Source organism: Gossypium hirsutum, chromosome D10 (assembly GCF_007990345.1).
Source record: "Gossypium hirsutum isolate 1008001.06 chromosome D10, Gossypium_hirsutum_v2.1, whole genome shotgun sequence".
NCBI classification, from domain to species: domain Eukaryota; kingdom Viridiplantae; phylum Streptophyta; class Magnoliopsida; order Malvales; family Malvaceae; genus Gossypium; species Gossypium hirsutum.
In genome coordinates, this window is record NC_053446.1 from 19,585,416 (window position 1) to 19,599,280 (window position 13,865).

A 13,865-nucleotide genomic window follows, 5' to 3' on the forward strand; every position below is an offset into this window, starting at 1 on the left:
TTTAAACTGTTAAAAATAAATTTTCAAGTCATAATTAAATTAAAATCTTTAAAAACTTGATAAATACATATTTTTTATAAAAATAGTTTCAGTTGTAAAATTGTTTTAAAATATTAAAATTCCTTATTGAAATTGTTAAAAATTTACAACATTTTCCAATTACGATAACATTAAAACTATTTAACAATACTAATAATTGTTTTAGGTAAAAATAAAAAAAAATATTTCTATAATTGCTTTCAATAATAATAAAAAGTTCTCTATTCATCATCTATTAAAATGATTTTATTTCATTTTCTTTCATATATAAATTTTATAAAAATAAAAACATTGCTTTTAAAAAAATTAAAATTAAAATTTATTTTAAAAAACAAAATTAAAAAAGCCTATATTTATTAATAATTTAAAAAATGAAATATAAATCATATAAGAAACAAATATATAATTACTGTGTACTTTTAATAAATATGATGATATCTTTTTTGTAATGATATTTTAATACTGTTTAAAATTATTTTAATACAACATATATATATTTGAACGCAATATTTCTCAAAATTTTATATTATTTATAAATTTGTTAAATATTTTTTTTATACAGGATTTTACTGTTTGAACTGGTGTAACATTGTTTAAATATAATAAATTTAAGCAATGCAAGAATGAAACTATTTTTATTTTTATTTTGTTACATCTGGTTTAATTATAATGTAAGCATTATTAAGGGTCATTAATTAGACTTTGTCAAATTGCGTCAGCTGAGCTTTGCTAAGAGGGCAGCAGCGCACTGTACCAAATACAAACTGTCATCAAGTCAGCTTCTCATCCTCTCTTTTTTTGTATTGTTTCAGTTTCGCCACCAACCCTTCCTTCATCACCATACTTGTTTTCTTCTTCTTCTTCTTCTTCTTCTTCTTCTTCTTCTGCAACTCTGTCTTTTGATCTTTCAGTTTATCTAAACCCCTAATTTATATTCTTGGGATAGGTTTCTCCACCACAAATGGTGATGTCAAAGCGTAGCCATAGGTTTTTCAAGTTTAGAAGTCTAGTTTCTTCCCGAAATCTAACTCCCACTTACCAAAATCTTCTCCGGTTTTAGAATCTTTGTTCATCCACTTAACTCAGGATTCGACACCATTTGCATAATCAAAAGCCTTTTCTTTCTTTCTTTTTTTAATTTACTATATTGGCTGATTCCAAATATTCTCTCTTTTCCCCCTCTCTATCTATCCGAACCATTGTTTTTGGCTTTGGGTTCTTTTCTTTTTGCTCTAAAAATCTTCTTCGACAGTATTTCTAGACTTATATATATTATTGAATCTCGTGTTTCTCTCTCCAAAAGACTAAATGGTTTCCAAGGACTACTACGACTTCTCACATGCAGTGGTGGAAATGGCTTGGATTATGCTTAGCGTCGATTACTCAAGGCTCTTTTGGTTATTATTTGGTGTTTTCTCCTACGAAAATCATGAAGGAAAGCCTCGGATCATCTAGCACACCATAAATTTTCTTTGTTTTTTTCCACTCCCCGTTAATTCTATTTGCTGCCTTGCTCTTGAGTTATTCTATAGTAGCTAGATAAAGTTTAGTATTTGTGTTCTCAATATATATATATAGATATTAGAATAAGCCCCCGAGAGGTTTCGACGGAACCTGATTTCTCAGACCATGTACCAAACACGTCTAGGGGGATGTGTTGATGGAGTTAAATCCCAGCTTGGATACGTTGAAACCGATCCCTCTGGTCGGTACGGACGTGTAAGCTTTTCTTCATTCACTTTAAAATCCTTTTTACCTTTTCATTGATGCATGAATTCCAATATCAAACTTTCAGTAGGAATAACTCTAATATCTTTTGCAATGATAATGGATAATTGCATGCCATGTTGACTTTTCTTTTTGAGATGTGGGGTTTTGGTAATTCTTTGATGTTATGTTGGGATGAATAGTCGGAGATCGCAGAATTTTATTTGATACTGTATGTATATATAGTATATGATTAAAGATATTCTATAAGATTATTTATAAAATGGAACTTTGTTTGATCCATTCCTTTGGTCAACGGCCTTTCAATATAGTCATATGGAGATTCTTTCAAATTTCCTGGAAAATCTGGGAAATAGGTTTTGATGATCATATCAAATATTTATATGCATTGTTTAGGCTTTAAAATGATTGAAACTATGACTGTACATGGGAATTTTGTCTGCAGTTCAGAGAGATTCTTGGTAAAGGAGCTATGAAGACAGTGTATAGGGCATTCGATGAGGCCCTTGGAATGGAGGTGGCCTGGAATCAAGTGAAGCTTAACGATGTCTTCCGTTCACCGGAGGAATTGCAGCGTCTTTATTCCGAGGTCCACCTTCTCAAGAATCTTAAACACGATTCCATGATTCGATTCTACACATCTTGGGTTGATATCAATCGTAGAACTTTCAACTTCATCACTGAGATGTTCACATCTGGCACACTTCGAGAGTAACCATATAAGACTTTACTATCTATTGCAAAAGTTACATTCCTGTTGTTTTAGGTGTAAATTTTAACATGTTTGATGTAATATAGGTATAGACAGAAGTACCCGCGCGTCGACATGCGAGCGGTTAAGAGCTGGGCTCGCCAAATTCTGCAGGGTCTAGCTTATCTACATGGTCATGACCCTCCGGTGATCCATAGAGATCTTAAGTGTGACAACATCTTTGTCAATGGCCACCTTGGACAGGTCAAGATCGGCGATCTTGGACTAGCTGCCATCCTTCGTGGCTCACAACAAGCCCATAGTGTCATAGGTATGCTCTAAATTGCTATCATCTGCTCAAGTTTTATATAGTCTAGGTAACCATTTATATCTTTGTATGTTAATTTCTTCTAACTTGCACACGACACTAGGGACCCCTGAATTTATGGCACCAGAACTATATGAAGAGGATTACAATGAGCTAGTGGATATATACTCCTTTGGAATGTGTGTATTAGAGATGCTTACCTCTGAATACCCGTATAGCGAGTGTTCCAATCCTGCTCAAATCTACAAGAAAGTGACTTCCGTGAGTTATATCCAGGTTCATTAATTCCAACAATCAACAGTTGAATTAATCTAAGACATGTCTGTTCTATGTTCCTTCTTAACTCTTTAGGGAAAGTTGCCAGAGGCATTCTATAGGATTCAAGATGAGGAAGCCCGGAGGTTTATCGGAAAGTGCCTGGAGAACGTTTCCAAGAGGTTGCCTGCTCACGAACTCTTGCTTGATCCATTTTTGGCCTCTAATGAAGGCAATCTGCTGTCTGTCCCAAGAGTCCTGAGCCAAAAGCTAACTCAAAACGGCCCAGTTGCAGAGCTAGCGCCTTCTTTGCAGGCTGATCTGACAAGGAGTACTGATATGTCAATAACTGGCACAATGGATCCTGAAGATGACACAATTTTTCTCAAAGTACAGATTACAGACAAGGAAGGTACTTCTTAAGCTTCTTGTAATTATATTGGGGTACTATTGCATAGACGCTGAAGAAGTTCATCAATCCTAAGCGACTGAAATATTGAAAAATAGCCTTCTTCCATTAAAACATGGATCAATTTCCAGTAACAGCCTGCAAAATTTCATATTGAATGTGCCTTCAACATTCTTAATCAATAATTTCCCTTCTTCCAGGTCAAGCTCGGAATATCTATTTTCCTTTTGACATAGTGAATGACACTGCAATTGATGTTGCCTTGGAGATGGTAAAAGAACTGGATATCAATGACTGGGAGCCATTGGAGATTGCTGATATGATAGAAGAGGAAATATCTTCTCTTGTCCCAACTTGGAAAGACTGGGGCTCCTCTCAAGTCCACCATCGGCACAGCTTTATGTACAAAGATAACGACGAAGATGATGCCCAAAATGAAATCTGCCACCCTTTCTATGCCACCTTCTCCCATTCTTCCTACGAAGCACAATTTTCTCACGGGAAAAGTGTGACTTCTAAGTGCAATTGGCCACAAGGTACATATAATCTTTGTTAGAAAATATTGCATGCATATATGTATCTATAGGCTGTCCTACATTTGACAAGATTTGTTCATTTTTGCAGATTTATTCAGCAATGATGATGCAAGTTCCAGTTGCTCTATGAACTCCTTCCAGTACTCTACAATGAATTATGAAGACTTTGATTCGAGTCTATATCAAGGGGAGCACCCCTGCATTCCAAAGGCTCTTAAATCTACACGATTTTGTCCATCAGAGAGCATGACTGCTCACAGCTACGAACAGTGTGATGCACAACTTGATTCATGGAGGTCTTCTCACTTAAATGGCCATCAGAAGCTAACAAAGGTTCGTTCACTTGTGGACGTACGCAGCAAATTGCTGCACCAAATGGTAATGGCAGAGATAAACAAGAGGCGCTTATTCAAGACCGTTGGAGCAGTGGAGAACATTGGATATCAAGAGCTGGGAGAAGTTTCAGGCAAGATATCTTGAATATGTAGGAAACGGAAGGATTTGAAGATCATGACGAAGATTTCACGGGAGATTTAGGTGGTAAAGGTCCCATTAATCTCTGTGTTAATATGCTTTTAGACTTTCAGTTGTGATGGTGTACAAAATCTGAGTCCTCAATCTGGTATAGTGTAATAACAAACACAGGTTGCAGATATGTTGAAGATTATGAACAAAGTATTCCCTAAAACATCACCACATTTATGGATTGAGAAAACTTTATTGTTGTTGTAGTAGGACTACTATGCTTGTATGTATATGATGCGCCTGCAATCTGCTTATGAATCTTTTACTGGATACATGAAATATACAGATTGCTTTCAACCTTGTTTTTGGCAACATAAATCAGTTATAATTGCCTCTTTCTTTGCTCTAAAAAAAGGGTTCAAGCGATCACCTGAAGTGGTATTATGTCAATAGATTGATTTGATATCTGAATTTCAACATTTATAGCCTCTTCTTTTAGCCAAAACTACTACAATCTACTTTGTAAGAAAAAAGAAGCTAAAGGTGGAATTATCATTCAAGGTGGATGGTGGCATTAGGTCCTTTCTCTTGAAAAGATTCCAATTTCCAATACAATGTGATTTCAAGAGTGAATATTAATGTTTGTATATGTAAAAAAAAAAAATTAATTAAAATGGTGAGAAAGTAATTTGATGGTAAATTTCAAAATTATCTCCACTAAATAAAGGTTTAAATGCAAAATTGGTTCTTGAATTATGCTGCTTTTACTACTTTGATGCTTAAATTTTATTTTTTTTCAAAAGTGGTACCTGAATTATTTAATTTCGACTTTGAACAAAAAAAATCGTTTTAATTTACCCTAAACATTATATACTTTTTGGTAAAGTAAGACAAAATTGATTATGATAGTTTAGGTACTATTTTTGACAATAAAAAACTTTAAGTACTTAAATGAGAAAATTGATATAATTTAGGGGCCAACTTTGTAATTAAACTTTAAAAGATAAAAATTTATTTTTTTAAAATTTTACAGTTATATTTTTTATTAACAAAATCTAATTTATTATTAACAAGCATGTAATTTGATATATTGATTCTTATATAATAGTTATTTATTTTCAATAAAAATAAACTGATATATTTATTTAGTTAAATTTAAAATATTTAAAATATATTTAAATTAAAATTTGATTCTATCGCATTTAAAATTAAATAGTAATCTTATGATTTTATAGTTGAAAAGAATACATAAAAAAAACAATGAAAATAAATAAATAAGAATAAAAAGGAGACATTTGTCATTGTACCACATGGCTATGAAAAGGGTATGAAATCAAAGCTCCTTTAAATGGGTGATGAGATTTTCTTCCTTGAGATTAAAAATAACGGTGATGATAAAATTAACCACTATAATGGTGAGATTAAATACTAAAGCAGTGAAATTAAAATTAATGATGGATGTATTTTTTGAATTTAAACGTATCTGTAGCGATAAGATGAGATATGAGATTGACTATCAACGACATTAGATTAAAAGTGATATATAATAGAAGTTTTATCTTATTTTATTTGTATAAAAATATTGAGAAGATATAATTTTAATTAATAAATAATAATATGTATGATAATATTTTTATAATTTGTTTTACAAATATTTTGAATTATTTATTACAATAAATGATAAATAATTTTAATTATTTCTTATAATTAATTAAGTTCTTTATAAATATTGTTTCAACATAGTTGGATAAAATTTTAAAGTATGTATTTGGATGAGGATTATTTTTAATTTTAATAGTACATTTGGTTCACTGGAATTGAATAGGGTTATAATGAAATATAGTTGTAATAGAAAAGAGTTATAATGAAATAGAGTTGTAATCAGTAATTCAATTGTTTGGTTGAATGAAATGGAATAAAACTGTAATAGTATTCTTGTGTTTGGTTGAATGGAATAGATGTTGTAATAGCATGAGGAAAAAAACTAAACTAACGAGAGTACTCTTAGTAGAATTTTTTTTGTAGATGATTACTGTTATTATTATTAAATTTTAATAAGATTATTATTAAATATAATTTAATAAAAATAATAATATATAATTCAATAACATTCTTAATATATATTTTGAAATAAAATATATTATATTAAATTAAATTAATATTTTGTATTAAATTATTTCAAATATATTATTTTTATATTTTCTGAGTCAACTTTTAAAGAACTAATCTGAAAAATTAATTTTATTTTGTTATTTAAGGTTGCATGGAATAGTCCTTTGGTGATACCAAAGAATAGCTATTATGGATGGACAAGTAATAGGGAAGTAATAGTTATTCCATTGAATTAATATTACGTTCAACTAAACAAATGAATGATTTACCATTCAATGAATAAGGGGGAATGCTATTCCGTTTCCTCCAACCAAACATGGTGTAAAAGTATATGGAAGGAGGAATAGGTCAACTTTGTCCATTTTGCCATCAGTCTACCCAGGAGCCTTTAAAAGTTGCGGTTGAAAATTTCAGCTCTAGTTGTTGAAACTTAACACATTGGTGTGAGATTGAAAGGGAAAAAGTCAAAACAGGTCTGACTCATGCCTACTAGCCACCCAAATGAGCTAGAGACAAGATAGTAGAAAAGCCCAAAGGCTCGACATCCTTTTAGTTTTAAAACAAATAACACAACTAATTAATTGTTGGAGAAAAAGAGTTCAGGAAAAAATGTTGTTTTTCTTTTTTAAAGGAAGCAACAATGGTATTTTTATATTTCAACTTTAGTTCTTATCATCTCTAAATTCAACCTACTTTAATAGAATTAAATTCCTACTTATGTCACGGGCCACAGTTCGAAGCTCGTGACTATTGCAAAAAAAGTGTCCTATAGATCTACATATTAAATGGGGCTCATTTGACCCACAAGAGTTGACCCGATTCGAAGAACAAGCGACAAAGCCTATATACTTGAAGCCTTGGTGGCCCAGTGAGACAATTCTAGGAAATTAATGCTACCTTGGTAAATAGGGAAAGTAATATTAAAGGACATGTAATCTGATAAGATTTGATTTTGTAATATTAGAGATTGTGTAAATCCCTTAATTGTAGATATGCTTTGATCTCGTCCATCGATGTAATTCAATCTATACGATTGGTTTTGGGGGAGCTCAACAATAAATAAAGAGCCATTCCCTCAGTTGTAAATCGTTCATTGTATTTCATTCTTTAGTAATGAATAATAAATTGAGAGCATTTACTCAAACACCTCTCGTGCATTATTTTTCTGTGGTTATTCTGCTCTTTTGTGATTTCTTTCGTTGTGATTTTACTTCTGTTATAATTTGGTGCCTCGAAAGAATTCTGTGAGAATTTTCACTTTGCGAGAGTTAGATCGATTTAGGTGTATTTGGAGCAAAAAAATTATCTAAGGTCACACGGATTGCGAGACTGAGATTCTAGCCTCGTGATAGTTGGTATCAAAGCTAGCATTGCAAAGGCACCATTCGAGATGTCGAAAGAAGTTGTTGATCAGATTGAGCCAATAGAAACTAGTTAATGGGCTAGGAAAGCAAGTCGATCATGGGACATGTTGACATTAGAAGGACGAGTGGTCAATCTCGAGGAGCCCATGGGGGATGCGAGGTAGACACTTGAGGAAGTCAATAGAGGACTAATTGATGGGCTGAAATCAATGAAGGAGCAACTCATGGAATATGTGTTGAATTCTCTCGGTTCCACTAAGAACAAGATGACGAGAAGGGATGGTACTCTTGAGGCTATAGTGTCAGTCTTAAAGGGAGAGATCGCGTAGCTTAGGGGGAGCTCACAATTTACAAGGTTTCTTTAAGTAATGAGATGTTGGCTTTGGGGTTGAATCAACAAATAATAGATGTTCCCAAACCAAAAGAGTTTGCAGGGACAAGGTCCATAAGTGATGTAGAAAATTTCTTGTGTGGAATGGAGCAATGCTTTCGTGCCAAAGGCATCATGAACAGATGTGATACATGGTAGGACTAAATTTGGAACTTGAGTGGAGATCCAAAAATAATTCAAGGCATAGTTTTACCCGAAATATGCCAAGGATGGGGCTCGAGCAAAGTTGTGACTTTTAGAGTATGCCCAAAGATCAATCATGAGATGATTGTAATAACATACTTGATTTATCATGTTTATTAATATAAGGCGTTACCATTATTATTTCAGTTTCTTTTCTGTGTGTATAAATAAACTGTTTTATAATAATGTCTTGAGAATAATATGATTATTCTTAAAAGGTCGTTAGTCAAGTATTATTGTTGGATAGGACAACAATAATGCATTAAGACTAACATGTAGTTGATTGATGATAAAGAGTTGTCATTGATATGGAGTGTCAGAATCGATGCATGAATATGTGTGTTAGAGAACAACATATTGGACTGACCCGTTATGAGTATGCTTCTTGGATTATTATGTAATTGTCACGACATTACTCATAGTGATTAATATGTATATGATCCTCAGACTTGAGATCATCATAATCCCAACATTGTGAGTTGTATATTTTGATACAGTCAAACGTACACCGTAACTGGTTGTTCTATAAAGGCTGATGTTGGATATACCACAATCTATGTAGAAGGATATGGTTGATTGATATAGGATAAGTCCCTCTTACATAATGGGAGTAATATCTTGAGGAAGTCAAGAAGGCCAAAATAAACGAAATGTCTGCTTCAAGTATTTATGTTATTGATATTAATTTATCAACTACTACTTCATGGGTATTAGATACTAGTTGTGGTTCTCACATTTGTACTTTTGTACAGGGACTGCAAAGGAGTAGGACTTTGGCTAGAGGAGATGTGGACCTACGAGTTGGAAATGGAGCAAAAGTTGCTACATTAGTTGTGGGAACATATAATTTATCTTTCCCTAGTGGACTTGGTTTATGTTTAAAGGATTGTTATTATGTGCCCAGTTTGACTAAAAACATTATTTCAATTTCTTATTTAGACAAAATTGGTTTTGAGATAATTATTAAGAATAATTGTTGTTCCTTTTTATCTCAATAATGTTTTCTATGGTTCGGCACAATTGATTAATGGCCTCTATATTTTAGATTAAATAAATCCCATTTACAACATAAATACTAAAAGATCAAAAATAAATGATTCAAATCAAACTTATCTATGGCATTGTCGTTTGGGCCACATAAGTGAGGAACGCATATCCAAGCTCCATAAAGATGGTCTCTTGGATTCATTTATTTTTGAACAATTTGAAGTATATGAATCTTTCTTATTGGGAAAAATGACTAAATCTCCTTTTACTGGTAAAAGTGAACGAGCTAGTGATTTATTGGGCCTAATACATTCTAATGTATGTGGGCTAATAAATACACAGGCTAGAGGAGGATTTCACTACTTCATTACTTTCACTGATGATTTCAGTAGATATGGGTATGTCTATCTCATGCGCCATAAGTCTGAATCCCTTGAAAAGTTCAAGAAATTCAAAAATGAAGTACAAAATCAACTAGGCAAAACTATCAAGACACTTCGATCTGATCGAGGTGGGGAGTATTTAAGCTTAGAGTTTGATGATATTTTGAAGCAATGTGGGATTGTCTCACAACTTACTCCTCCTGGTACTCCTCAATGGAATGGAGTTTCTGAGAGAAGAAATCGAACTTTGTTAGACATGGTTCGATCCATGATGAGTCAAGCTGATCTACCGACTTTCTTTTGGGGACATGCACTTGAGACAACTTTTTTCACACTAAATCGTGTTCCATCTAAATCGGTTCAAAAGACGCCATATGAGATGTGGACTGGGAAACGTCCCAATATGTCTTTTATGAAAATTTAGGGTTGCGAAGCTTATGTTAAACGTCAGACGTCTACTAAGCTTGAACCCAAATTTGAAAAGTGTGTTTTTGTGGGGTATCCAAAAGAAACCAAATGATATTATTTCTTTAATCCCACTGAGAACAAAATACTTGTTGCTTGGACTGGTGTCTTCCTAGAGAGAGAATTTGTTTCTAGAAAAGGACGTGGGAAAAAGATTAAACTTGAAGAACTTCGAGAATCACAAAATACCATTGAACCAGAGATAGAACAACAGCAAGTTCCACAAGGAATTGAGGAACAAGTAACTGCTGTAGAAACACTGTAACACCCCTTACCCGAGACCGTCGCCGGAATCGAGTACGAGATGTCATCCAATTTAACTTACCAATTCGGAGCATAAAAATTTGCTTTTAAAATTAAATTCACTGTTCACAACAAAATTGTCCACCTGCGTGACTGTCACTAATTTAATTATAACTCGAGTTACGAGACTCAAAATTTAAATCCGTAAATTTTATCCGAAACTAGACTCATATTCCTACTTACCATAAAATTTTCAGAATTTTTTACTTGGCCAATTAGTACAGTTTATTCATTAAAGTATCCCCTGTTTCACAGCTCGACAGGTCTGACCTCTTGGCACTAAAAATAAATTATCTAATTGCACAGAATTCATATAAGGTTATTGTTTGTTTCGTTTGAAAATAGACTCACTAATAAATCTATACATATAAATTATGACCCATAATTATTTCTGTAAAATTTATAATGATTTTCAAAAGTCAGAACAGGGGACTTCAAAAACCATTCTGACCCTATCTCACTAAAATTAAAATATCTCAAAATACAGAATCCCTTTTCCTACACCGTTTCTTTTATATAAAAATAGACTTGATAAGCTTTAATTCCATATATAATTCACTCTCTAATTGCATTTATACTATTTATTGTGATTTTTCACATTCACGTCACTGCTGCTGTCAAAGAAACTGCTTCTTTGTATTAGCTACCATTTACACATACATAATACCAAAACATAATCTTTACTAACCATTTCAATAGCTAATCTTAGCCATATCATATGAACATACTCAAAATGATTAAGACTCTATACATGCCATATTTTAAACATTTTGAAAAGCACATAATATCGAGATGATTATGATAGTGTGATACGAGCTCCGACGATCCCCAATTCGACTAAGTTCAAATCACTATAAAACAAAGGAAAAGAATAAAGGTGTAAGCTACTAATAGCTTAGTAAGTTACATGTAAACAATAATTACTCATTTAATAATTAACACTTTTAACATATAACTAATCAAAACATTTCCTAGCAATTTCAATCACTTACACATGCACAATCTTACCAATTCACTTGCATATACATTTTCACACTTAACCTTTATCACTTATGCTCATTCTTTTCAAATGTACCTGCATACACACTTCATTTCATATTCACTTTAACTCATTATTAATCCCGTTGAACACTTGGAATATACACAGATATGTAGAGATTTAGCACATAAGTGCAACACTGATATGTAGCCGAAGCTACCACTGAAATGTAGCCGAAGCTACCACTGTTATGTAGCTGAAGCTACCACTGAAACGTAACTGAAGCTACCACTGATCAATAACACTGGAAATGTCCACGGGCCTACTCACACAAGCTGTCAGGTGTCTGCAACACATGTTAGATCACCCAGTACCCGGGACTCACTGTAACACTGTAACACTGATCTCTAGTGACATGTCACTTGTATCCACTTCTATTCCTAAGTTCAACCGGGAATTTACACTTAACACTTTATTTTCAACACTTTAACACTTGAATAATTCATGAATAATTTTCCTTCCACATTGAATATTAATTCACATATCAAATATAATTCACAATTTATAAAATATAACTATTATTTACATGTAACTTACCTCGGATGCAAAACGACTATTTTTGTAATTTAGTCGATAACTTTCTCTTTTCCCCGATCACTTCCACTATTTCTTCTTTCTTGATCTATATTAACACAATTTAATACATTTTATCAATATTCCATTCAAATACAATTCATACACAACATTTTGGCAAATTTACATTTTTCCCCATAACTTTCCAAAAATTCCACTTTTGTCCCAAAGCTCGTAAAAAGAAAATTCACTAAATTTTTAAATTTCAAACTTCACTAAATCATATTTCATGCTCATAACAGCCCTCAATTTCACAAAATCACAATTTTATGCACACTTTACCATATTTCACAATTTAGCCCTTTTTCAACATTTACATCAAAAATCATCTAGTAAAACTTGTAATTAACACTTCAAACATTCATTATCTAACATCACTAATCAATTTACAATTATATCATGAATGAGTCAAATTTTAAACTTTAATTTCATTTAAATTAAATAGTAGAAACATGAAATTCAAGCATCAATAAGCATAAAAATACGAAAATAATTAAAAACGGGGCAAGAAGTCACTTACAATTGAGCTTAGAAAAATCAAGAACCCTAGCTATGGTAACATGAAACTTTTGGCAGCAAGCTTCTGATTTTTAAGAAGATGGACACTTATTTTCTCTTTATTTTGTCTTTTTCTCAATTTGGACAAAAATGCCCTTGACCTATTACTTAGATATTTTTCTAGAATTACCCTTTTGTGTCCATAACACTAATTTATGGTCTAATTGCCACATAAAAACTTCCAATTTCATGCAATAATTCAATTAAGTCGTTTAATCACTAATTAGACACACTTTGCATTTTTCTCGATTTAGTCCTAAAAATTCAATTAGGCACTAAATTATTAAAATTTTCTATCCATATTTTCACATAATATTTCAATCAATCAGTAACTAATAAAAATTTATAAAATAAAACTATTTCACTTCAGATTTGTAGTTACGAAACCACTATTCCGATTAGGCTCTATTTCGGGCTATCACAAACACAACCACCGCGTAGATCTTTAAAAGAACGCCAAACATTTGAGAGATATGGATTTCTCATTACAATGCTTGGTGACGTTCTACTTATAGATTAATATGAGCCTAGGACTTATCAAGAAGCAGTGACGAGCCCAGACTCTGAGAAATGGCTTGAGGCCATGAGATCTGAGATGGATTCCATGTATGAAAACCAAGTATGGACTTTGGTTGACCCACACGAAGGGGTTAAACCCATAGGGTGCAAGTTGGTTTTCAAAAAGAAAATTGACATAGATGGTAATGTACAAACATACAAGAGACGATTAGTCGCTAAAGGTTTTCACCAAGTTCATGGTGTTGACTATGATGAAACTTTTTCTCATGTAGCTATGTTTAAATCCATCAGGATCTTGCTCGCTATAGCTGCATTTCATGACTATGAAATCTGGCAGATGGACGTCAAAACAACTTTCCTTAACAGGAAACATGAAGAGGATGTGTACATGACACAACCTGAAGGTTTTGTCAATCCAAAGGATGCTAGAAAGGTATGTAAGCTACAAAGATCCATTTATGGATTAAAGCAAGCTTCTCGAAGTTGGAATCTTCATTTTAATGATGCAATCAAAGATTTTGGTTTTATCAAAAATGA

The 13,865-nt window shown here is 32.6% G+C and overlaps 1 protein-coding gene across 1 annotated transcript; it reads left to right on the plus strand.

The window, feature by feature from the left end:
• The first annotated feature begins 664 nt into the window (after positions 1-664).
• LOC107914548 (probable serine/threonine-protein kinase WNK5) lies at positions 665-4,808 on the plus strand. Its single transcript, XM_016843488.2, has 7 exons — positions 665-1,758; positions 2,213-2,478; positions 2,566-2,789; positions 2,890-3,047; positions 3,138-3,453; positions 3,651-3,986; positions 4,075-4,808. The coding sequence occupies exons 1-7, from the start codon at positions 1,669-1,671 to the stop codon at positions 4,464-4,466; spliced, it is 1,782 nt and encodes a 593-aa protein (XP_016698977.1). The 5' UTR covers positions 665-1,668; the 3' UTR covers positions 4,467-4,808.
• Positions 4,809-13,865: the final 9,057 nt, after the last annotated feature.